General features: G+C 36.2%; 1 protein-coding gene across 1 annotated transcript in view; it reads left to right on the top strand.

Annotated features, from left to right (window-relative positions):
- LOC111157396 (integrin alpha FG-GAP repeat containing 1) overlaps positions 1-27,282 on the top strand; it is a 303,742-nt gene that overhangs the window by 82,903 nt on the left and 193,557 nt on the right. Inside the window, exons 7-8 of the mRNA XM_022518768.1 lie at positions 13,019-13,080; positions 24,995-25,076. Coding sequence (XP_022374476.1) covers positions 13,019-13,080; positions 24,995-25,076 — 144 coding nt within the window. The remainder of the gene's footprint in view (positions 1-13,018; positions 13,081-24,994; positions 25,077-27,282) is intronic.

The following is a 27,282-nucleotide window of genomic DNA, read 5'->3' as shown; positions in this document are numbered from 1 at the left end:
CTCAGTCTGTGGGCTAAGGCCTGTGCCCAGGACCACCCAGTTCCACCAGTTGCCCCTTAAGATCTTTTGCTCTTTTTGAGTGCTTTTAACCAGTCTCCAAGTTAATGCTGGTCCCCAGTCACAGGGCACTTTTGTATTGGGGTATTAATTTCCAGTGGGTCGCTTCTGGTGGCTCCCTCCCCCTTCATTTATCTTCCGATATCAGTCCAAGTTTCACTCTGCTTTACCTCTCCACTGGTGTCTTCTGCCCCGTAGAGATCCAGAAGTATATAATCCTACATCTCAGGCTGAATTCATGGGTGTTCAGAGTGTTCTGGTAGATATTTAGATCACTTTAGGGGACCAGTTGAAACAGGGTCTCCTACTTCTCTGCCATCTTGCCCCTCCTTTGAGTTTAAATCATTTTAAATAACTCATTTTGTATGCTAAACTGTCCTGCCCATGGATTTACAAAAGGAATAATCTACTAAGCTTTTCTGACCATATGTACTGCGTTTGCAGTTGGATCTGATGTAGCCATTGTCAGAGATACCAACAGGTGCTACTCATAAATTTTAGAGCATTCATCACCTTGATTGAGTCATGCCACTTGAGAAATAAATTACTGTCAAGTTGAATTTGATTTTAAATGTCTAGCCACTATTTTTGTGAGCAAAACTAAGTTTTCTTCTCTAACCCAAATCCCCTGAGTAGGATCCCATCATGTTGGAAAATTAAGAATTCTCTTAAAAATGAAACAACTCAGGAGACAGAAATGCATAAAAGATATAGTTAAAGCCCTTTAACAGTCCTTTAACATCAGTAGAGAATGACTTTTTTTTATTTCTGCTTTTTTTTTTAAATTTCTGCTTTACTCATAAGTCTGTACATAAGAGTTGCTCTTCTTTTTTTTGTTTTTAAGTTTTTATTTAAATTCCACTTAGTTAATGGGATGCCTGGTGGCTCAGTTGGTTAAGTGTCTGCCTTTGGCTCAGTTCATGATCCCAGGGTCCTGGGATTGAATCCACATCAGGCTCCTTGCTCAGCAGGGAGCCTGTTTCTGACTCTGTCTACCATTTCTTCTGTTTGTTCTCTCTCTCTCTCTGACAAATAAATAGATAAAATATTTAATATAAACAAATAAATGAAGAAATAAGTATTCTACTTAGTTAACATACAGTATAATACTGGTTTCAGGAGTAGAATTTAATGATTGATCACTTACATACAACACCCATTGCTATCTCAACAAGTACCTTCCTTAATACCCACCACCCATTTAACCCATGACACACCCACTTCCTTCCAGTATCCCTCAGTTTGTTCTCTTTGGTTTGCCTCTCTTTTTCCCCCATATGGTTCATCTGTTTTGTTTCTTGAATTAAACATGAGTGAAATCATACAGTGTTTTTCTGACTTATTTTGCTTCATGTAATGTACTATAGTTCCATCAATCTCATTGCAAATGACAAGATTTCATTCTTTTTTATGGCTGACTAATATTCCATTGCATATATATGATGTGTGTTTGTGTTCAGATATAGATACATATATAGAGATAGATAGATAGATATCACACCTTCATTATCCATTCCTTAGTCTATGGACATCTAGGCTCTCTCCATAGTTTGGCTATTGTTGATGATGCTGCTATAAACATCAGGGTGCATGTGCCCCTTCAAATCAGTATGTTTGTATCCTTTGAGCAAATATCTATTAGTGCAGTTGCTGGATTGTAGAATAGTTCTGTTTTTAACTTTTGAGGAACCTCCATACTGTTTTCCAGAGAGACTACACCAATTTGCGTTTCCACCAACAGTGTAAGAGGGTTCCCATTTCTCCACAGTCTTGCCAACATCTGTTGTTTTCCTGGACATGCAATCTTTTTATCCAAAGGAAATAAGTACTCAAAAATCCAACATGCCATATTAGTGCTATGTAGGTAGCTGTTGAATAATTGGCAAGTATAATATCTTTATAAATTTGTAAGTAAGACATAAGTGGACATGGTAATAAAGGATCAGAATTTTGGAATGAAAGTATCTAATGGAAGTAGGTGACCTTATTGTATAAACCAAATGTATGTGACCTTATTGTATAAACCAAATGGATGCAGACTGACTTGACTGCCCTGAGAAAAAAACATCAGGGCAAATGCATGTCTAAAATTTTTGTTATAAAACCTTCATTCAATTAAATTTACTTACTGAGAGCTGATAGAAAATATGAAAATCTTAGTAGTGATTAATGCCAAGTTCCTGTTCTCCTGTTCTTTCCATCATTAAATATTATCATCTCTAATGAATTCTTTACCTTCTGGAACATAGAAGACTCTTTTAGAAGATGAAGTGTCTTCTCATATTGGAAGTTTGAATCATAATGCCTGTTCACCCATCAAACCATTACAAGGTTAAAAACATTAAAACGGCAAATTCCCCCAGGTTCTTTAAGACTCTGACCTCTTAGGAGTAGAGGAAATATGTGACTTAAATTGAAAGATAAATATAAAACAGTAGAATTCAAAATACTGCTAAGACTTTGAAGATCATTAATTTATTTTGATGATTGATTACATTTCTCTAAAAGTTCATACAAGTTCTGAAAATAAATTTCCTATAGTAAAAATGTAAGTAAAATATATCCATTCTTCATTTGTTAATAATCCTCATCAAATGGAAATTATAATTCCCTTAAACATTCAATTTTAGGGTCATACTAGGCCCCCCCTCATCATTTGCTGCCAGCAGCCTATTACTTAGAGTTTATTGTTTTCACCTGAGATTCTCATGTTCCTACACAATCTGAGACAAATCCAATCTTTTTTCCCCCCCTTACAACAAAAGAACTTCTGATAATGATTTGACTGATGAGAGAAGGTGGGTGTTGGAGTTGTTTCTTGTTTACCCAGGATTGAGGGCTTTCAGTCTTAAAATGTGTGCCTGTGGGCCAGAGTATGATGTCTTAAGTCTCTCTGTACCTTGTATACAGTCTCTTACGTTTGAGGTAGTCAGAGCTCTCTGCTAAATATAGTGAATCTTCAGCTGGAGCCCAGTGCTTCGGGATAGGAAAAAGAAAGGAAGGGGAAGTTTAGATAGAAGGGTATAACTTAAAAAATGAAATCGAGGGGCACCTGGGTGGCTCAGTCTGTTGAGCGTCCAACTCTTGATTTCAGCTCAGGTCATGATCTCAGGATCATGGGATGGAGCCCTGCATTGGGCTCCATACTCAGCACAGAGTCTTCTTGTCTCTCTCCCTTTGTTCCTCCCCCTGCTCATGTTCTCACTCTCTGTCTCTAAAATAAATAAATAAAAGTCTTTAAAAAATGAAATTGAAAAATAATTCCTAGAAATTTATACTTCTTCCTTAAACTTTGTTTTGTGAATGGAGATCCATTTAAACAGATTCCTCATATGTTATTAAATTTAATTCATTTGTACAGAATATGATTTGGGACTATTATTTGAAATAGGAATATAAGAAATACGGTTGGTTCTCTGCCCACAGATATGTAAGCAAAGCAGTAGTATATCAGATGTTTCAATCTAGTACCTGTGGCTAAAACTGGAGCCTCTGCAGAAATGTTTTTGGTTTTTTGCCCTTACTGCTTAACATATTTTGAGTTAGGTTTCAGTATTTTTAAAATATATTTTTTCATATTTAAAAACCATATTTCCATAATAGTAATTGCCTGGGGCTAATTAATTGATGTTTTCATTAGTCAGTGATCAGATCTTGTGGCTTCATCTAGCTCTACTACCCACCATCTCATCCATCCTGAGATTCGTGGTCAGTTTTTGTGCTCTGTAACTTTTTATTGTTTGATCATCTTCATTGTACCAGGACCCATTAACTTGTTTAAGTTGGAGCCTCATGCCTTACAGCCTGTGTGTTGATGACCTCTGAACCACAGAGTGCAGTTAAACAGCCGCTGGGAAGGGGAAGAGCTCATTTGTCTTCACAATTTCAGCTGTCATGTTGACTTCAGTGTGCTTTTTTATGAACAAATGGAAGCAGGGGGAAGATTTTTTTTTTTTTTTTAAGATTTTATTTATTTGTCAGAGAGAGAGGGAGAGAGAGTGAGCACAGGCAGACAGAACGGCAGGCAGAGGCAGAGGGAGAAGCAGGCTCCCTGCCGAGGAGCAAGGAGCCCAATGTGGGACTCGATCCCAGGACGCTGGGATCATGACCTGAGCCGAAGGCAACTGCTTAACCAACTGAGCCACCCAGGCGTCCCGGGGGAAGATATTTTTATTCTACATACTTATGCTCATCTTCACTAATTAACCAGACCTAAGAAAGACTGGACAGTACTAAAGAACAGATGTAGAGCAGGTGTTCTATAGTACAGATGTAAACATGAGCTTGGCATGTCCTCCGTGCTCAAGATTAAAACAGCACAAACTTTGATACTGCTTTGAACCATTTTTTGTGGAAATACCTGAAGCTTCCGGAAAATACTAAAAAAGTCTTATGAACTCTATTTTTCCAAATGGACCATAATATTTACTCTCTTGGAAGTACAGTGACTTTCATCATTCAAGGAGAATTTCTTCATGCAGGAACTCCAAATGACATTATGAATACTTTTTAAAAACTTCCATCAAAATATTTTTTCAAACATCAAGATGTCACACTGAAAGGATACAGTGCTGGAAATTACAGTTTTTAACCTCTTCCTTCCTACATAGTATATCAAAATGATGTTAAGTGCCCATTACTATCTAACTTTAAACTTTGATCACAATCATAAAGCCTTGTTTGCGTTTTTCCTAACGTGGTATAGTTAGCGTAGTTGAACTTCCAATTTTAGTTTTTAAGACTCTTAAGTGGGCTTCCTTTTGATGCCAACTTTAACTAGAAGATTTTTCGCTTGAAGGAAGGCTGTGCAGTGCTTGGCAGTATTTAAAAATGCAGTAGCTTAATCCTTTCAAACTATGAATGGAAATAATTGAAGCAATACCATTTAATGTTTTTGTATACAATTACTCAACTATGTATATTTTCTGGGGAAGAAACTGCATGTGCATTGAATAGTTTCACTTTTTTACTTGTTACAAGATTTTAATGAAAAGGGATTTAATTGAGTTTGGGGCTTATATCCTGAATTTTTCACTAACTCATGATCTTTTGTTAAGGATTATTTCTTCAAGTAAATGCCAGTGATCTCAGCTATCATCATACTGTGTTTCTTTTAGCATTTTAAAAAATTAGTTTTCAAGACAGGAAGAATAAACCCATATCCAGTGTGTGGTCTGCTCCTGTAAAGTGAATTGCTACCTCTTCTGGGATGTAAGGTATCCAGTGTAAAAACCTTGACCCCAACCCCAGGTATTTTTTTCTACCCCACCCTACACCTCATTCTCCCTGCCCCCATCTTGTTCAAGCAATCTCAGAATATAGTCTCATGCATATTCTCCTGGCTCCTGCCACTACATGTTAGCTAGGTCCTGGACTTAATTCAGGCTATAGTTCCTTTTTCCCTTATGTGTACATCACATTCCTGGCCAGATTATTTTGTAACTTAACCCCACTTTGTGGTCTAGTGGCCAGGAGAGAATATGAGACAAACTGTAGGAACTTGGGAGCATGTTTTCCAATGGGAGCAGAATCCTCTCCCTCATCTTTAAACAAGAGAGAGCACTAGCCTTTAGGGAAAACATCATGTTCAAACAGGAGTGAATACCAGCCTATAACAGTGAAAACTGGGCCACTTATGCAAGCTTTGAGGACTCAAGTCAATCTGAGGGCTAAAGACTTCAGGTTCATCACCCACATGTTCCTAATTCATGAGTCAGGTATCATTCTTTCCAAGCTAGGGCCCTGACGTTAGCATACCAGACCAGTTTAGGTTGAGAATTCAGCCTTCTTTGGAGATCTTCTATTCCTTTTTTTTTTTTTTTTTTTTTTTTAAGTATTCCAAGATTCATTGTTTATGCACCACACCCAGTGCTCCACGCAATACATGCCCTCCTTAATGACCACCACCAGGCTCCTACATCCCCCATCCCCTCCCTAGTGTTTCTAGATCACTAATTTGATCTTCTGCCTTGGTTACCCTAGCTGTTAGAGTATTTAGATTGGACTGGATCTCACTGATATCATTTTTAACTTCTGCTAGGTCAGCTCTCACTTCTGTCCTTAGAGACTCTATGTTGTCACTAATGGTTTTCTCCAACCTAGCCATTGCCTGGATAATTGTTACCCTGAATTCCCTTTCTGACATACTATTGATGTCCATATCCAATAGTTCTGATGGAGAGGGCACAGTCTGAAATTTTCCTCTGTTGGGTGTTCCTCCTCCTAGTCATTTTGGTGAGAGGTGGTTGAGGGGATGTATAGCTGAACATATCAACCACGACCTAGGCAAGATCCACCTGGAAAGTTTCAGAGCAATCGGAAGTCACAACCAAAAGGAAAGAAAAGGGAGAGGGAAAAATAGAAAAAAAAAAAAAACAAAAAAACCAGAAAACCCAGCTAGAATGAGCCCTGAAAGTAAGATCTATAAGGTACGTAAACGAAAACGAACAAACAGAAAGACCAACCAAGAGTAAAATACAAGAAAAAAAAAAAAAGCCAAAATGAACCCCAAGAATAAGATTTATAAAGTACAAAAAAAAAAAAAAAACAACAACACAGAAACACACGAACAGAAGAATAAAATGAGAAGATGATTATAAGCCCTCCATGTGGGCAAGGAAGGTTAATTCGGTTCTTCCTGGGTGAGTCTTTTTATCTTTGTTAAAGGACTCAACTTTCCAGAGATACAGGGAAATTAAAACTGGTTTATAGATAGGGATAGTATTGAAGAGGGAAAAGGACTACCTTTATACCTTGTATAAAAAAATAAAAAAAAAAACACAGGGATATATATGAAAAAAGTTCAAGTTAAAATGTTATTATGGAATATGTTGTATTAAACCTCAGTTGTAATGGTAAGTAGGTTAAAAAAATTAGAAGAACAAGAATCGTGAGAATGAATTTTAAAAAAAAAGAAAGAAAGAAAGAAAAATTGTATTTGTGAAATATACAGGTTTTGGGGCAATACCAGGAGCTTAATATATTGTTTTCCCCTGGTGTTGGGGTTTTACAGTTTTATGGGGACACTGTGGTGGTTGTCCTCTCATTCTTTTGGCTTGCCTTCTGGGGAAAGAGCCTGCCATGTTGTTTTTCGGTCAGTCTTGCTTGGGTTGCTTTGCCTGCCCCCTATCAAGGGGTTGCCTCTTTGGAAACCTGTTTTTCAGGCTTTTGTTCTTTGGTGACTTTTTGTGGCTTTTCTGGGATTTAATGGAAAGCTGACTCCACTGAGACCTCCACCTCATAGAGAAACCTCAGTCTGCCCTCTTCTGGGTGGTCCAGAACACACAGACTCTCCCTCTGCAAACTCCGCTGAACACCGCAGCCCTCCCGGCCACCATCTCAGTGGTCAGTGGTTGCCCGAGACCTCCAGTTGTCTCTGCATTCCTGTGCCATGAGAACTGTGAGTGATATTGGTCTAGGCGAGTCTGAGCCTGGGTGGCTACCGTTGCCAGACTGCTGTCTGGAATCCATGCCCATGCTCCACCCCGTGGAGGTGCAGGTTGCGGAAGGCTGCAGGCCGACAGACCCAAACCTGAGACTGCACCAGGTTCTCTCAGGCATGGGCTGGATATGCTCAGACCCCAGGATCGCATAGGTCTCGGAAGGCTGCAGGTCGGAGACCACAGGCTGGCGTTCACAGGCTCCAGCAGCAGTGCACCCAGCCCAGCAGTGATGCAAGCAGCGGAATGCTGTGGGCTCAGAGACCACAGAGGCCTCACCCGGCTCTCTCTGGCACAGATGTGATCACCAGTGGTGACTGTCGTGGGACCTTGGGGTTATGCCTGTGCCCATGACCACCCAATTCCACCAGTTGCCCCTTAAGATCTTTTGTACTTTTTGAGTGCTTTTAACCAGTCTCCACGTTAATGCTGGTCCCCAATCACAGAGCACTTTCATATTGGGGTATTACTTTCTAATGGGTCACTTCTGGTGCCTCCCTCCCCCTTCAGTTTATCCTCTGATATCAGTCTCAGCATTCCCACTCCATGTTACCTCTCCACTGATGTCTTCCGCCCCCGTAGAGATCCAGAAATGTATAATCTTACATCTCGGGCTGATTTCATGGGTGTTCAGAGTGTTCTGGTAGACATTTAGCTCACTTTAGGGGATCGGTTGAAACAGGGTCTCTTACTTCTCCATCTTGCCCCTTCTTCGAGATCTTCTATTCTTACCATTAAATCCTGGTTTTAGTCTTCAGCTCATTTTTGCCCTCCTACTACAGGAGATGAGAACCTCTTTAGATGCTACTCAAGAGGCCCTCTTGCTTTCACACATGGCTTTTACTTTCTCATCAGTCACGCTTAGTATTTGTGTCTCTCCTCTGTTTCTTCAGGTAAGCTTAGCAATAGCCATCCAGTTCCACTGTCTTTATAGTCAGTGTTTATCTCGTATTTCTCAAAAAGCCTGAAATACCACACCCACTAGTGCATTCCCTTCCACCAAAATACCATCCCAGTAATACCAGTAAAAGATAGTATGGCCATCTGTTCACTCTTTAACCCCAGTGAAAAAATCCTTATTAGCAGCCTCTTTTGAGGTGATCCAACTTCAAAATCTTAGTATTTGCTTTCTCAGGTCACTTCTGATATCAACAGTTGTAGATTGCATTTTCTGAGAAGTAGACTTTGAAATAGAAACTAGTGTGCAAGAAGTTTTAGGGAGTGCTCTTATAGTCAGTACTACTGGAGGAAATGGGAAGGAAGCAGAGTTGGGCTATGATTTAGTGTCAAATAAAACCCTCACCAGACCTTGGTCTTCTGAATGCCTTGTGGCCCTGCAGAGTTTTCCTGAGTGATGGTGGCGGGGGTCTAGTCTTTATTTCTCCGAACTGACCAGTTATTGAATGCAGCCTAGTGTAGAAAGGGATGCAACCTTTGGCAAAGCAATTCTTTTCACCTAGAGCTGTTCCAGAAAGGGCAACTGCGTAGGGCTATCTGCCAGCCGCATTTCCAATAAGCAAAAGAATAAGTCTTTTGTGCAGAAGGGATCTGGGTGGCATGTCAGAGCATCTGTTACAGTTTCATTGGCTACATTTCCTTCCATTATATTATGTGAATGAATTACTCTTAGCCATGTAGGAGGTGAGAAGTTGGTTGCTTTATTGACTTAAATTTTTTCCTAGCTTATTTAATTTCATTTCTTTATTTCATCCTCATTTCATTCAAAGTCAGAGGTATGATTTCATCTTGAATTGTTGATTATTAATTGTCTCTATTTCTCCACATAATGAATCATTTATTTTTCCTATAACCTTTTTTGCATAATTGAATAGTGAAATGAATTTTTTTAATCTATTTTACAAGATACTTCCAATCCCTCATCCAAATTTACTGTATTTCAAAATCTTAATAAATAGCTCATGAAGCTATGAAAATGGAATCAGCAAACATGGTTATAGTTGTTAAATTTTCAAACTATGAATGGAAGAGCAGAAAGCTCATGATTTATCGCTTTTTATGCAAATATATTGAGACTAGTGCAGCGCCATCAGAAAAAAACATTTTGTGTTGTTTTTCCATGAAGGGTAATAGATTGCTGGTAACCACCCACCCCTCCCTCCTAACTGTCTCTGCTTGGTCATTTGTGGTAACAAAATAGCTCTTCCAATCCTACAAAGCTAACTGGCTTATCAGGGCAACAAGCCTGTGAGCCCTTGTCAGAAAGATGCCCCCTCATGTCTTCTCAAATGCGTTCAGAATTTCAGCACTATAAATGTTTTCAGTTTGAACAAATTCACCTGTATTGTGTAATAATAGTGTAATTATCCGCTTTACTTCTGTCAAATAGCTCAGAGCTTGCACTGACATGGTTGTAAGTGATTCTTAGAAATGTCTATGGATGTTAATACCTAATCACTTTCTTATGCTGATTACCCACATTTTCCTTTTTTTAACTTTTTTTTAATTGTGTTATGTTAGTCACCATACAGTAGTACATCATTAGTTCTTTTTTTTAAAGACTTTTTTTTATTAATTTTTTTTTAATTTTTATAAACATATAATGTATTTTTATCCCCAGGGGTACAGGTCTGTGAATCGCCAGGTTTACACACTAAACAGCACTCACCATAGCACATACCCTCCCCAATGTCCATAACCCCCCTCCCCCCAGCAACCCTCAGTTTGTTTGTGAGATTAAGAGTCACTTATGGTTTGTCTCCCTCCCAGTCCCATCTTGTTTCATTTATTCTTTTCCTACACCCCAAACCCCCCACGTTGCATCTCCACTTCCTCATATCAGGGAGATCATATGGTAGTTGTCTTTCTCCGATTGACTTATTTCGCTAAGCATAATACCCTCTAGTTCCATCCACGTCGTCGCAAATGGCAAGATTTCATTTCTTTTGATGGCTGCATAGTATTCCATTGTGTATATATACCACATCTTCTTTATCCATTCATCTGTTGATGGACATCTAGGTTCTTTCCATAGTTTGGCTATTGTAGACATTGCTGCTATAAACATTCGGGTGCATGTGCCCCTTCAGATCACTACATTTGTATCTTTAGGGTAAATACCCAGTAGTGCAATTGCTGGGTTCTAGGGTAGCTCTATTTTCAACTTTCTGGGAACCTCCATGCTATTTTCCAGAGTGGTTGCACCAGCTTGCATTCCCACCAACGTGTAGGAGGGTTCCCCTTTCTCCGCATCCTCGCCAGCATCTGTCATTTCTTGACTTGTTAATTTTAGCCATTCTGATTGGTGTGAGGTGGTATCTCATTGTGGTTTTGATTTGCATTTCCCTGATGCCGAGCGTCATTGGTTTTTGATACAGTGTTCCATGATTCATTGTTTGCATGTAACCCCCAGTACTCCGTGCAATCCCTGCCCTCCATAATACCCATTACCAGGCTCATATTTTCAGATAAAAATTAACAGTTTTTAAAACATTCCTAAGACAGGAATCACTATAATCAGTCATACATCTTTTGAATGAAATTCTCTAACATAAAACCCTTTTTTTCCCAAGACACTTTTTAAAGATGCAATAGAGTAACTATTTATAGACAGTTCAAGCAAATTTTCAGGAACCACTGTATATTTTATATAACTAAATACAATGTATATACATATATACCCATAAACACACTTACATATGTCTGTAGACATTTATATGTGTATATATGTGGGGTGTGTGTGTGTATGGTATCATTTAGTTGTAAAACAGTTATTCAAACACATTTCCAAGTACATAGAAACCACAGAGATATAAAAACCAATTAGGCATGACTCCTCCCCTCAAGAAGCTCAGGAAAGACAGATATGAAACTGGAATATCATAGGATCTTGTAATGACCATGCCAATTGATATATCATAGTGGAATAATGGAGGGAAAGCTATGCCTAGGGAGAGGAAGGGCCTCAGGAACAGTGGGGACATCAGATAGCTGTGACATAAAAGGGAACTACAGAGAGTCAGTTTCTTGTGAGAGAGTAGCAGGAAATGATCATGGAGACTTAAGTAAGTAGGCTTCCTCACATGGGAAGAAGAGATACTGGAAGAGAAGGAATGAGATCGGATTTGCACTTTTATTTTTTCATCATGCTAATGGCAATGTGGAGGGTATATGGGAAAAGGAGAGGATTTGGCTGTAGGTGCATCATCTCACAAATATCAGGTATTGTTTGGGAATTTCCCTAGATGAGCAAGAAATTATCTTCATAAAAGACTTCAAAAAGACAGGCAAAGCATCCTTAGTGTGGTAAAAATAAATCAAGAGATATCTGATATACTGACAGAAAGGATAGTTTCACTTACTTGGAATCAGGAGTTTAACTACAACTAATTGTAACAGAGAAGAAATTACTCAGCTTTCTGGGGATTCTATGAAAATTCTTATTATTATAATTATTTCATAAATGAGCTTCATTAAACTCATATGAAATCTCTACAGAAAACACATTAAAATGTGAAGGATAGTTTTCTTAAACATATTTAATAGAACAGAAAAAATCTTTTCTTTAAAATAGTTATGGTCTGCATATCACTCTGAATAATTCCCATCTTTTAAAGCATGAAAAGGCAATGTTATTTTAATATTCTTATGAGTCAGCTCATCATTTTGAAACTATGTATTTGCTAAGTAAAACTGCCACTATGCAAATATAATAAATACTACTACTAGAATAGATTTGCATTTCACCTGGCCTTCGGATTAATAGGGTGATTTGACTGTCAACCTATTATTTTTCAACAAATTTTATTAAAAATCTTACACTTTCCAATAAAATAAATTTTTTTTAGTCAGACTACATGAAGACAATTCTTCTATTCAAAATTTGAAATACAATTTATTGTTCATTTAACATAAGTACTAAAGATTTTAGATGCTATGATACTGTGATTTAAAATAACACTTAAGGGGCGCCTGGGTGGCTCAATGGCTTGAGCCTCTGCCTTCAGCTCAGGTCATGGTCTCAGGGTCCTGGGATCAAGCCCCACATCGGGCTCTCTGCTCAGCGGGGAGCCTGCCTCCCCCTCTCTCTCTGCCTGCCTCTCTGCCTACTTGTGATCTCTCTCTCTCTCTGTGTGTCAAATAAATAAATAAAAATCTTAAAAAAAAAAAATAACACTTAAGCCCAACTATGATATATAAGGAAGCATAGCTTTTAGGTGAGAAAGCACAATGTGATTCTAATTTGAATATTTTGTTTAAAATATAGTGTGCTTTAAAGTAAAAATGTATAAGATAAAAAACGTTAATACACATAACGGCTCTTAAAAATAAAGAATGCTTTCGAAGGAATAATACCAAATGTTGCCTTTAAATACATTTTCCTTAGTTGTACTAGTACAGGATAATCTGCTTTCTTTTCTTTCACAGGATCAAGCTCCTTAAAATATATTGTAAAATATGTTTAAGTACAACTCTATTAATAACTGTTTTTACATATTGATTTCTTCCTGTTTCAAGTGTATACATCAGTAACAAAACTTACGATTCTATTATTTTCCTTCTAGATTTATTCCTCACGACATTGTCTGCCTCTAGTACCTTCCAGTTTGAGATATGGGAAAATGTGGTAAGAAATCTTTTCTTTGAAGCATTTTTAAATGATGGCTTTCAGTAAAAAGCACACAATTTTAGAAAATAAAATGAAAGTAATCACTTGGTCGGTTGGTTTCAACAATAAATAGAACAACTTTAAGAGCCTTTGGTTGCATTGCTGCATTCAAACTGCTGAATATTGCTAAAGGAAATGATTCATTCAGTATCAATTCCTCTGCAGGTTTTTAGGCATGACTGCCAATTAAACCAATCAGTCTGCCCTAATGTGAATGTTAACAGGGCCCCTGCTAGGCTGTCAGCTGTTGAGAGAGGTTACTGTCATTTAATTTGTCAGCATGATGGTTTATTGAAGAAAACCCTTTTTAAAAAACTAATTTTTCCTTCTTGCCTTCAGGCTTATATAAAGAAAATAAGAACAACATGCGCTAAACTTACTGCCAACTTGACCAGAATTAAGGAGTCTTTCCCAATATATGTATATTTTAATGGCAAGTTGAAGATCTCCACACTAATGTGATGATTTTATTTTATTTTACTTTTAGCTTGGCATAGACTGTATTAAATATTAATTAATGAAGAATAGAACACTCCAAATCTTAAAATTGAATTTCAGGCTGCATTGTAGAGGATAGGATTTGAGGACAGGCCAAATTGGCCAACTGACTGACATTGATCAAATAATGGTCAAGTTTTAAACGTCACGTTCCTCCTATGCAAAATGGGAATAAGAGTGCTTCATATGTTTATGAAAATTAAATGAAATAATGTGTATAAAGTGCCAAGCACACAATAGATACTTAACAAATTTTAATTTTAGATCTCTTGATTTCCCATCTATTTAATACAGATGAAAAAATAAGCAGATCTCAAAAATTTATCATGCAGTTTGTGGAAGGAAATTCATTATCAGGCATCTCTTAAAGTATAGTCAGTGATGTTGGTCATGACTCAAATTTTTTTCACAGAAGGAAACTCAGTTGAGTGGAAAAGCTATGTATAGACAAGATCAGGGCTTTTAAGTGTGACTTCTGCAGTAAACAATTTTATCCTTTTTTTTTTTTTTTAATATGGGAAATGGGAGATAGACAATCAAACCAGAAAGATTTATTTTTGTCTACTTTTTTAAAAGTGTAATTATATTAGTTTTACTGATAATAGAAATATGATTGTCATATATTTAATAATTACTGTAAATTAAATCTCCCCCTGCTGGGGGACCTTTGTTTTTAGGTGACCTTGGAAACAGTACCAAGAAAATCAATCATTTTGACTAATCTCTATCCATCTGGAGGATAAAAAAAACCCCATTACATATAAATATAAGGTGTATATAAAATTATTAAGTATATGATGTCCTCTCAGCCTAGGCTGATTTTCTTTTTCCCTAGGTTAGATTATTATTTTTTTATTTAAATATAATTAACATGCAGTGTTATTTTAGTTTCAGGTATACGGTATCATGAATTAGCAGCTCTATACAATTCTAAGTACTCATCAGGATAACTGTACTCTTTTTTTTTTTAGGATAACTGTACTCTTAATTCCCTTTATCTGTTTCACCCATCCCTTCACCCACCTCCCCTCTGGCAAATACTGTTTTCTTCTCTGTATTTAAGAGGCTCTTTTATTTGTCTCTGTTTCTTTGTGTGTATTTGTTCATTTTGTTCTTAAATCCACATATGAGTAAAATCATATGAAATTTGGCTTTCTCTGATTTATTTCACTTAACCTTATACCCCCTAGAGTCATCCATGTATTGCAAATGGCAAGATCTCATTCATTTTTAAGGCTGAGTAATAGTCCATTGTGTATATATACCACATCTTCTTTATCTATCTATGAATGGACCCTTGGTTCCTTCCATATCTTGGCTATTGTAAATAACACTGCAATAAACATAGGGGTGTCTGTATCTTTTCATATTAGTGTTTTTGTTTTCTTTGGGTTGATACCAAGTAGTGGAATCTTTGGATCATATGGTAACTCAGTTTTTAATATTTTGAGGAACTTACATGCTGTTTTCCACAGAGGCCCCACCAATTTGCATTTCAGTCAATACACAGAGGGTTCCTTTTTTCCACATCCTTGCCAACACTTGTTACACTTATTTCCTGTTTTTGATTTAAGCCATTCTGACAGATATGAAGTGGTATCTAATAGCAATTTTCATTTCTGTGATGATTAGTTATGTTGAACATCTTTCCAAGTATCTGTTGGCCATCTATGTCTTTGGAAAAATGTCTTTTCAGGCCCTTTGCCCATTTTTTAATCAAATTATCTGGGTTTTTGGTGTTGAGTTATGTAAGTTATTTATATATTTTGGATATTAACCCCTTATTGGATATCATTTGCAAAGACCTTCTCCTGTTCAGAAGGTTGCCTTTTGTTTTGGTGATGGTTTCCTTTACTATGCAAAGCTTTTTCTTTTGGTATAGTCTCAATAGTTTAATGTTGCTTTTGTCTCTCTTGTTTCTCTAGACATATCTAGAAAACTGTTGCTGCAGTCAGTGTCAAGGCAATTACTGCCTATTTTCTTTTCAGGAGTCTTATGGTTTCAGGTCTCACATTTAAGTCCTTAATCTATTTTGAGTTTATTTTTCTGTATGGTGTAAGAAGGTGGTTCAGTTTCACTCTTTTTTGCATGTAGCTGCCCAGTTTATGTAGTACCATTTGTTGAGGAGACTTTTTCCCATTGTGTATTCTTTCCTCCTTTTTCATAGATTAACCATATACATGTGAGTCTATTTCTGGGCTGTATTCTGTTCCATTGATCAATGTGCCTATTTTTCTGCCAGTATCATACTGTTTTGATTACTACAGCTTTGTACTATATTTTGAAATCTGTGGTTGTGATACCTCCAGCTTTCCTCTTCTTTCTCAAAATTGCTTTTGCTATTTGGAGTCTTTTGTGGTTCCATGCAAATTTTAAGATAGTTTGTTCTAGTTCTGTGAAAAATGTTCTTTGTATTTTGATAGATTTCTTTGGGTAGTATGGACATTATGACAATATTCTTTCTTCCAATCCATGAACATGGAGTATCTTTCCATTTGTTTATGTCATCATCAGTTTCTTTCACCAGCATTTTATAGTTTTCAGAGTATGGGTCACTTACCTTCTTGGTTAAGTATATCCTGGTATTTTATTGCTTTTTGTGCAGTTGTAAATGAGATTGTTTTCTTAACTTCTGCTGCTGCTACTTCATTATTAGAGTATAGAAATGCAAGATTTCTGTATATTAATTTTGTATCCTGTAACTTTACTGTTTTCATTTATCAGTTGTAGTAGTTTTATGGTACACTTTTAGTGTGTGTGTGTGTGTATATATATATACATATATATGTGTATATATATATATATATATATATATATATATATATATATAATCATGGCATCTGCAAATAGTGTAAGTTTTACTTCTTCCTTACCAGTGGATGCCTTTTATTTCTTTTTCTTGTCTTACTGCTGTGGCTAAGATTTCCAGTACTATGTCGAATAAAAGTGGTAAGTGGACATTATTTTCTTGTTCCTGATCTTAGAGAAAAAGCTCAATGTTTCACCATTGCATATGATATTAGCCAGGGTTTTTCATATATGGCCTTTATTATGTTGAGGTATGTTTCCTCTAAAACTACTGTGTTAGAGTTTTTATCATGAATAGATATTGTACATTCTCAAATGCTCTTTCTGCATTTGCTGATATGACCACATGGTTTTTATCCTTTCTCTTGATAGTGTGATATATCATATTGATTGATTTGCATGTATTGAACCACCTGTGCATCCCTGGAATAAATCCCCTTAATCAAGGTGAATGATTTTTTATGTAGTGTTGGATTCAGTTTGCTAATATTTTGTAGAGGATTTTTGCATCTGTGTTCATCAGAGTTATTGTCCTGTAATTTTTATTTTTTGTACTTTCTTTGGTTTTGTTATGGGTAATGCTGGCTTCATAGAATGAATTGAGTGGCTTTCCTTTATCTTCTAATTTTTTTTTTTTTTTTTTTTTTGAAAAATTTGAGAAGAATAGGTAGTAACTCTTCTTTTAATGTTTGGTAGAATTCACCTGTGAAGCCATCTGGTCCTGGACTTTTGTTTGTTGGGAGTTTTTTGAAAACTGATTAAATTTCACTACTGGTAATCAGTCTGGTCAATTTTTCTATTTCTGATTCAAATTTGGGATGTTACAGTTTTCTAGGAATTTATCTATTTCTTCTAGGTTGTTCAATTTGTTGGCATATAATTCTTCATAGTATTTTCCTATAACCCTTTGTATTTCTGTGCTATTCATTGTTATTTCTCCTCTTTCATTTCTGATTTTGTTTATTTGAGTTCTCTATTTTTCAGAGGAGTGGGTTGCTTTTTGGATGAGTCTGGCTAAGGATTTATCAATTTTTGTTGATCTTTTCAATAAACCAGCTTTTGAGTCATTGATCTTTCTGTTTTTGTTTTTGTTTTGTTTTGTTTTTTCTGTATTTCACTTATTTCTGTTCTAATCTTTGTTATTTCTTTCCTTTTACTGGTTTTGGACTTTAGTTGTTCTTTTTTCCAGCTCCTGAGGTGTAAGGTTAGGTTGTTTATTTGAGATTTTTCTTGTTTCTTGAGGCTCCTGTTATTATAAACATCCCTCTTAGGACCACTTTTGCAATATCCCAAAGATTTTGGATCATTGTGTTTTCATGTTCATTTGTCTGCATGTATTTTTTTATTTTCTCTTTGATTTCTTCCTTGACCCATTCATTGTTTAGTATCATGTTATGTAGCTTCCATGTATTTGTGTTCTTTCCAAATTCTTTCTTGTGACTTATTTCTAGTTTCATACTGTTGTGGTCAGAAAAGATACATGATATGATTTCAGTCTATTTGAATTTATTGAGACTTGTTTAATGACCCAATGTGTGATCTAATCTGGAGAGTATTCCATGTGCCCTTGAAAAGAATGAGTATTCCTCGTCCTTTTGGGTGAAATGTTCTGAATATATATCTGTAAAGTCCATTTGGTCCAATATATCATTCAAAGCTATTGTTTCTTTGTTGATTTTCTGTCTGGGTGATCTATCCATTGATGTAAGTGGGATATTAAAGTTCCCTATTATTGTATTCCTGTTGATTTTTCCTTTATGTCTGTCAATAGCTGCTTTATATATTTAGCTTCTACCATGTTGGGTGCATAAATATTTACGATTGTTAGATCCTCTTGTTGGATTGTTTCCTTTGTCATTATGTAGTGTCCTTCTTTGTCTCTTGGATGGTCTTTGCCTTTAATTGTCTCTTCTATTAGATATAAGTATTGATTACAACCCCAGCTTTCTTTTCACTTGCATTTACATAGTAAATGTTTTTCTGTCCCTTCTCTTTCTGTCTGCATGTGTTTTTAGGTCTGAAATGATTATCCTATAGACAACATATAGATGCATCTTGCCTTTCTATCCATTCTGTCACCCTTTGTCTTTTATTTGAAGTACTCAGTCAGACCATTTACATTCAGTATAATTATTGATAGGCACATACTTACTGCCATTTTGTTACTTGTTTTATGGTTGTTGTTGTTTTTCTTCTCTGTTCCTTCTTTTCTTGTCATCCTTTGTGATTTGATGGGTTTTTTAGTGATATGCTTAGATTACTTCCTCTTTATTTTTTGTATCTCAATTACAAATTTTTGGTTATGTGATTATCATTAGGTTCATATATAACATCTTATGCATACAATAATCTGTATTAAGTTGATGGTCACTTAAGTTTGAACCCATTCTAAAAATACTACATTTTTACTCTACCACCCACCCCATGTTTTCTGTGTATGATATCATATATTACATCCTTTTATTTTATGAATCCCTTGACTGGTCTTTATAAATATAATAGATTTTGCTGCTTTTTTCCTTTAACCTTTGTACTGCCGTTATAAGTGATTAATCTACTGCTTTTATTATATTTGTATTTACTTGTGAAATCTTTGTTCTCATAATTTTCTCACTTCTAATTATGGCCTTTTCTCTCCACTCATAGAATTCCCTTTCAGCGTTTCTTGGAAGGCTGGGTTAGTGGTGATGAACTCCTTTAACTTTTGTTTGTCTAGGAAACTTTTTATCTCTTCTTGTATTCTGAATGATAACCTTGTTGGGTAGAATATTCTTGGTTGTATGTTTTTCCTTTCAGTACTTTAAATATATCATTCCACTCCCTTCTGACCTATAAACTTTCTGCTGAAAAATCAGCTGATAGCCTTATGTGCTTTCCCTTGAATGTAACTGGTTTAGGTTTTTCATTTTTTGTTTGTTTGTTTTTTCTCTTGATGCTTTTAAAATTCTCTCCTTATCAGTACTTCTTGCCATTTTAATTATGTGCCGTGGTGTGGACTTCCTTGCATTGATTTTGTTTGGGGGTCTCTGTGTGTCCTGGATCTGGATGTCTGTTTTCTTCGCTGAATTAGGGATGTTGTCAGCTGTTACTTCTTCAAACAAATTTTCTGACCCTTTGTCTCTTCTCCTTCTGGGATCCCTGTAATGCAAATATTATTACAGTTGATTATATCACTGAGTTCCCTAAGTCTTCTCCCATTTTTTATTATTCTTTTTTTTCTTTGCTTTCCATTGGTTGCTTTCCATTACTCTGTCTTCCAGGTTGCTAACCCATTCTTCTCCCTTTTCTAATCTTCTATTGATTCCCTCTAGTACATTTTTAATTTGTTATTGAGTTCATCCTCTTTAACTAGTGTCATTGTATATTTTCAATCTCTTGTCTCACTGAAATTCTACACTCTTTTCTCAAGTCCACTAAAAATAGCTTTGTGATCATTACTTTGAATTCTTTATGTGTACTGCTTATCTTCATTCATTTAGCTTTTTTTGCTGTGGTTTTGTTTTGTTCTTTCATTCAAAAAATATTCCTCTGTTTTCCCGTTTGTCTAACTCTCTGTTATTACATATTAAGGAAGTTGGGTTTGTCTCATCTTGAAAGTAGTGGCAGCCTGCTGAATAAAACATAGTAAAGCAATGTAGTAGGAGAAAAATCATCAAGAAGAGACTAGATTTTGATTTGATCCTTTTTATTATTGTTGACTTTAAAGAAAGTTAATAAATTGGCTATTGGACAATAGAGACTAAGGGTTGTTCTTGCTGCAAAACAGCTGGATCAGTAAGGTACCCATGTTAACAATTAAAAAATCACTGGTACAAATTAAGAGAAATGTAGACTCAATTAGTTTAGATAAAGTGTAGGTTTTATAAAATGGAGAATTATTTTCAGTTAGAGATTGGGGAAACAATTTGTAGTATTCACTATTAACAAAAAAAAAAACCTTGAAATCCTATTAGGTAGTAGAACTAGAGCATCAGCAAATCTTGTTAGAATGCAGTTGTCCACACAGTCCCATGAAGGTACTCTAGGAGGCAGAAAATTTAAGAGAGTTTATAGGCCAAAAGGGCTAAGATGTGAGTGTGGGGAATTCTGACTAGTTTGATGAGACATACAAACCTCATGCTACACGTAGCTCAAAGACAGAGCAATTGCTTCCATTTGGTCTACTTAGGATCATCAGGGAGGACTTCAAGAAAGATGTGGTATTTGAAGTGGCCAGTATAAATGAGCAGAATATTAATGGTTGGAAGTGACAAAAAGTGGCAGGTGACAAAAGTGGGCAAGGAAGTACAGGGGAAACTCAGAACATTCAGAGACTAGAATGTGGCTGGTTTGGGTCAGAGCATGAAAAGATACTGAAAAGTTAGATTAGAAGAATTGGTTTAGGTAAGATCAGCAGAAGTCTTGACTTCTAAACTAAGTCATTTGACCTTTTAAGTATTTACTGAGAAACTTTTAAATGTTTTAGGACTGAAGGTGAGATGAAAAGAGCTTTCATTATTGCAGTTATCTTGCTACTCCATATCAGATAAGTTTGCATGGAAAATCTAGAGGCAGGGAGATAATTTAGGTAGAATTTACTATAACCTGAAAAAGAGATGAATGATTAAAGGACTAAAGTATCAAAAATGGCCTACAAAGGATAAATGTTAGAGAGAAAGACCATTAATGAAAAGTTAACTTGTGTTTTCTATTAGTGACTAGTAACAAATAAGATGAATGAAATACCTGATTTGAGGCAGGGAAAATATTATTTCAGATAAGAGACGTATCAAGGAGATGGTTAGAATTGTAAGACTAGAACTCAAAGAAGAGACTAAATAAGTGTCACAAAGGGGAGCAGCTAGGACAAGAATGGCAAAGTCATTGGGCTTTACCCATCACCCTTTATGTCAGAATTCCATCTTGGCCTTATTACCATTTGAGGCCAGATAATTCTTCATTGTAGAGTTCTGTCCTATGCACTATAGGTTGTTTGTCTACTAGGTTGTAAGTCTCTGACTTAGATGCTAGTAGCTAGCTCCAGTTATGACAGTCATATAGATCTCCGGACATTGTCCAGTGTCCCCTGGAGAACAAAATCACCCCCGGTTGAAAATCATTGCTATATATGAATAAAACTGTAGACACAAAATAGTCATCAGATACTCCTTCTTGGTCATTTTTTTCAAACACTGTACATATAAGAGTTTTAACGTTAAATATTAAAACACATGGGCTGGGGAGACCTGCGTGGCTCAGTCAGTTAAGCATACAACTCTTGATTTCAGCTCAGGTCAGAATCTCAGGTAATAAGATTGAGCCCTGCATCAGTCTCCACACTGGAACCTGCCTAATATTCTCTCTCCCTCTGCCCCTTCCTCCCTATCTCCCTTTCTCTCTCTCTCTCAAAACAAACAAACAAACAAACAACAACAACAAAACGTGTGCAGGCCAAAGCATAGGTAATCATCTACAAAAAGATACTTGTTACAACATTGCACTTGTGGTTGGCATTAAAACAGAAAATGGCAGGTAGTTTCCTCTGTCAATGCCAGTGGGTTACCTGCTTCAATAGTAGGTGGTAGTTTTGGTAGCAGAAATAGTGGTATTACTACTAGTGTTCCTACTTGTGATAATAGTGAATATATGCATATATTCTACTAAGCACTTTATATGGATTATCTCACTAATCCTCACAAAAGCTTTGTAAAAATACATTTTCAAGGGGCACCTGGGTGGCTCAGTGGGTTGAGCCTCTGCCTTCAGCTTAGGTCATGATCTCAGGGTCCTGGGATCAAGCCCCACATCGGGCTCTCTGCTCAGCAGGGAGCCTGCTTCCCCCTCTCTCTCTCTGCCTACCTCTCTGCCTACTTGTGATCTCTCTCTCTGTGTCAAATAAATAAAATCTTTTAAAAAAATACATTTTCAAGATAAGTAAACAGATGCTTAGATTAGAACTAACTTATTCAGATCTGAATGCTAGCAAACAGTGGAGCTAGAAGTTGAACTAGGAAATCTGTCTCTAAAATTTCTACGCTTAAATCATTGTACAGTCATTTCATATGGTTATAGGCAAAAGGAAAGGCAAAAGACATAACTGCAGTAGAACCCCTAGTGAATTAAGCCAACTTTGGATTGTAGGGACACATTGAAGGCCAGCAAGAACAGCATGGTAAAGAATGGGGTAGAACATAGTGTATTAGTGTCAAAAAGCAGCCCATGATAAAAGCACTTGCAGCTCATAAAAGCACAGGACTGCCATTATAAAAATACCATGTAAGAGCTTGATAAATTCACGTTTTGCAGAATACTTCTAATCTATCATTGCACTGATCCTCTCTAGAATGCTCAAGTAGATAGTACATTAATCCCCTACTAAACTGTTAAGAACCTGAGACCCAGAGCAGTAATGGCTTTCCCAAAGTGATATGACTTGCCAATGAAAGCAGGACTAGAACCCCTGTTATCTAACTCCATGTCTAGTGACCTTTCTACTAGACTATACCAAGAATATATTCTCTTTCTCCAGCGGTTGGAAGGAAGTATTACTTTACTTCTATTGAGGTTCAGGGTTCATGTGGCATCTTAGACATGGAAGGCCATCACCTGGGAAGGACTTAGTGTTTCTTAATGGAGATACATTGTAAAGTTATATCCAGAAATATTTCTAGGTATATTTACTAAGTTTAACATATTTTCACTGGGGTAGTTTGTTCACTTGAATCGGTATAATGAGTTGATATTCTACTTTATGTTACATGAAGCTGATGTATTTTAAAAGAGATTTTTCCATTCATTCTATAATGAATCTCTAGAACCATTATGTCCACTCTGTACCCAGTGCTATGGTCTTTCTAAAATGCAAAAACACCTGACACTTCAATCAGAACTTGGGCACCTTTGATATATCTGTAATGTAATTTCAGGTATTGGTAAGACTGGAGGGGATTCATAAGGTATAAGACACTATGTAAATAAGATTTCTATAGAAAGATCATTCAAAAAGTATATCAGATATATCAGTAATTGTAGGGAAAACATATTTCTGCATGCAGATAATAGTGTTAAAATGTTTAGAAAATTGTCTGTCACAAGACAGATCTTACCCATTTACACATGTTCCTCAAGCATTTGGTCTTCATGTTTTTAATGCAGCAATGCCTTTCTTTGTAAATATCAGAAGGGATTTCTTAAGAAACTACCTTGCGGGGCGCTGGGTGGCTCAGTGGGTTAAAGCCTCTGCCTTCGGCTCGGGTCATGATCTCAGGGTTCTGGGATCAAGCCCCGCATCGGGCTCTCTGCTCGGCGGTGAGCCTGCTTCCCCCGCTCTCTGTCTGCCTGCCTCTCTGCCTGCTTGTAATCTCTGTCTGTCAAATAAATAAATAGAATCTTAAAAGAAAGAAAGAAAGAAAGAAAGAAAGAAAGAAACTAACTTGCATATCTGCAGTATCCTTAGGGGGAAAAAAATAATTTTTAAAATATTTTCAACATATCGGGGTGCCTGGGTGGCTCAGCGGGTTAAAGCCTCTGCCTTCGGCTCAGGTCATGATCCCAGGGTCCTGGGATCGAGCCCCACATCGGGCTTTCTGCTCACCAGGAAGCCTGCTTCCTCCTCTCTCTCTCTGCCTGCCTCTCTGCCTACTTGTGATCTCTGTCTGTCAAATAAATAAATAAAATCCTAAAAAAAAAAAATATTTTTCAACATATAGATATCTGTATAAAGTATGTAGTAATCAGAGTCAATATGTCTAATAGTAAATAAAGATGTCAGTGATAAAAAGAGTGCTTCAGATCCCAAATTCAGTGTTTGGCTGATTTTCCTGGTATTGTCACCTAAAATTATAGAAAGGAAAGAATAATTTAAAGAAATGCATATTTTTATAAGTAAGATGTGTAACTCTCCATTTTAGAAAGAGTAACTGAAACAAATGATCTCTAATGGGTTTTATTTAGCTTAGCCACCCCTAGTACCTGCCAGTCTTAATCCTTTACTCCCTTTTCTCAATGATACATAAACTTGAATTGCTAAGTAATTAGCTCTGTGGAATTCTCATTTCATTTGAATCTTAATTTTTTCTTAATTATGCCCAATAGAAATCTTTGAAATCTGTGAAACATAGTGTCTTTGCTACTTGTACCATTTATATATATTACCTTCAGAAGTTCTATTTCCCTGACATATCTTATCTCCCAACTGGACTGTAAGCTCCCTCGAGGTAGGAATGTTTTTTCATACTTCTTTATTTTACCAAATATAAAGAATATACCAAATATACTACTGTTTCCATGGTACTTGAAAGTAGAAGACAGTCATTACATCTGAAATTATAAAGAAGATTTAGTAAAGGATATACAACTGAAAGGGACAGCAGAAAAGCACTCCAGACAATCTTTATCAACTCTCAGCAGTTTCTTTTTTTTTTTTTTTTTAATGATAAAGGTATTATAGGAAAGTAGAATAATTTTTGTACAGTACAACAAAAGCCTTAAATTATTTATTTCCCTGCTTCAGTTTAAATGCTTTCTTTCACACTTGACAAATGAATGAATTATGATAGTCTAACCCAAAATTTTCTGCCATTAACAGGATGGAAATTTCTCTCTCAGTACTATATTTGAAAAACCTCAAAATATGATGGTGGTCGGACAGTCCGCATTTGCAGACTTTGGTAAGATTCTTTTCAACTTCCAAATTCCACCCCTCTCTCTAACCTAGTCATATTAATTTCCTATACCTGAATATAATTTTGTTGTCTTCAGGAGTATTAAAGACTTTAAGGATGTCTTTTCTAGTATTATGCATGGTAGGTGGTCAATTCTTAATACAAGGAGCAATTTATGACATTTACATTTAAAGTGTAATTTGAGCTTCAAAGACTCCTTTTTGCAGGAGTAACATGCAAAACAAGGAAGTCTATTGAGGCTTTTCTAGAGAATACCAAATAGTAATTATTGTGAAGTCTTCATATATATCTAGATTATGGAACCAAAAACAAACAAACAAACAAACAGAGTTAACCTGACCTCTTGAAACTTTTTATTTACATCACCATAAAACCATTTTTATTTACATCTTAATTCCAAAGAAGAATAACATCTATTAGGAATTTGCCGCATGAGAACACATGCATCTCTGTTTTCCGTAAGATTCTATACCGTAAATCGAGTTTACTTCAGTTAGGAACATTTAAAACACATATGGCTTTCACCATTTGCCATTTATTAAAAAGAATTTTGGTATTCAGTGGGACAGTATATAGATGACCACCATCTAAGAGTTTGAAGCTCACTCCCCTCCTGCTTTTCCTTCATCTGCCAATAAACACCTCAGCCTATTCCTCAGAATCCAGATGACATGTCATCATGTCCAGAGACCTCAGTTTCCTCATTCATAAAATGACAGTGACGATCATATCCAGTTCACAAGACTACAGTGAATAACACAATGTGAGTAAAGCATAGTGTCCAGCACACAGTAAGATCACAAGAAATTACTGTATGAGTCTTTTCATCAGGCTTACCTGGTTTTATTGCTTATTGTTTATTATTACTGCTCTTTGCTCAGTTGACTAAATCAACTCATCATTCAGTGTCCTCGAGATAAATCCTAAGGCACCTAAAGCAAGTTTAATAGTGTTATTTGATGGAAACATGAACATACATCTCTATGTTGTGCTGTATTTTAGTTTCATTATGTTGAATATTACTTTGATTTTGAACAGATTTCTGGTATTTGATTTATAGTCTTTAATAAACTAATAGTCAAGTTATAGAATACATGAAATAATTTTTTTAGATTTGCTGACTGACTTGATTAGCTGGATTAATGACAAATTCTTTTACAAATCTCTCTATAGAAAAAAAAGTATATATGCGTTATAGGATTATCAGAGGGCACATATACCTCCCTTTTACCTCTGCCTAAGAATCCCCAAATTGGGAGGAAAAAAAGTCCGAATTGAAGTTACTTGTTTTGTAATTGTGTGTTTTGTATGATAAAGTGCCTTGTTTTTTTTTGTTGTTGTTGTTGTTTATTTCTTTTCAGCATAACAGTATTCATTGTTTTTGCACCACACCCAGAGCTCCATGCAATCAGTGCCCTCTCTAATACCCACCACCTGGTTCCCCCAACCTCCCACCCCCCCGCCCCTTCAAAACCCTCAGATTGTTTTTCTTAGCCTTGTTTTTAACAAAATTGTTAGTAGCTTTACTTAATTTTTTTTAATTCTTCTAACCATAAACATAGACATTTAAATATTAGTATTTTTTAAATGTGCAGAATATAGGATGCAGTCCATTAAGAAACATAGCTATATATCCCCACTATTTTTAATGACTTTAGGTAACATATCAGTAAACACTTTATTTTTTTTATTTTTAATTTTTTTTATTTTGTTTTGTTTATAACAGTTTTATTTATAATTGCAAAAACTTGGAAGCTAACAAGATGTTAGCTTATCAATTCATGTTAAGGCATGGGGGATCTTTATATGCGTATATTTTTTTTAATTATTTCTTTTCAGCGTAACAGTATTCATTATTTTTGCACCACACCCAGTGCTCCATGCAATACGTGCCCTCCTTAATACCCACAACCTGGCTCCCCCAACCTCCCACCCACCGCCCCTTCAAAACCCTCAGGTTGTTTTTCAGAGTCCATAGTCTCTCATGGTTCACCTCCCCTTCCAATTTCCCTCAACTCCCTTCTCCTCTCCATCTCCCCATGTCCTCCATGTTAATTGTTATGCTCCACAAATAAGTGAAACCATATGATAATTGACTCTCTCTGCTTGACTTATTTCACTCAACATACTCTCTTCCAGTCCCATCCATGTTGCTACAAAAGTTGGGTATTCATCCTTTCTGATGGAGTAT

This window comes from Enhydra lutris, unplaced genomic scaffold (genome assembly GCF_002288905.1).
Source record: "Enhydra lutris kenyoni isolate GAN:26980312 unplaced genomic scaffold, ASM228890v2 scaffoldscaffold54, whole genome shotgun sequence".
Classification (NCBI taxonomy): Eukaryota; Metazoa; Chordata; class Mammalia; order Carnivora; family Mustelidae; genus Enhydra; species Enhydra lutris.
Note: the sequence above shows the minus strand (reverse complement) of the source record. Positions and strands in the feature narration are given on the sequence as shown.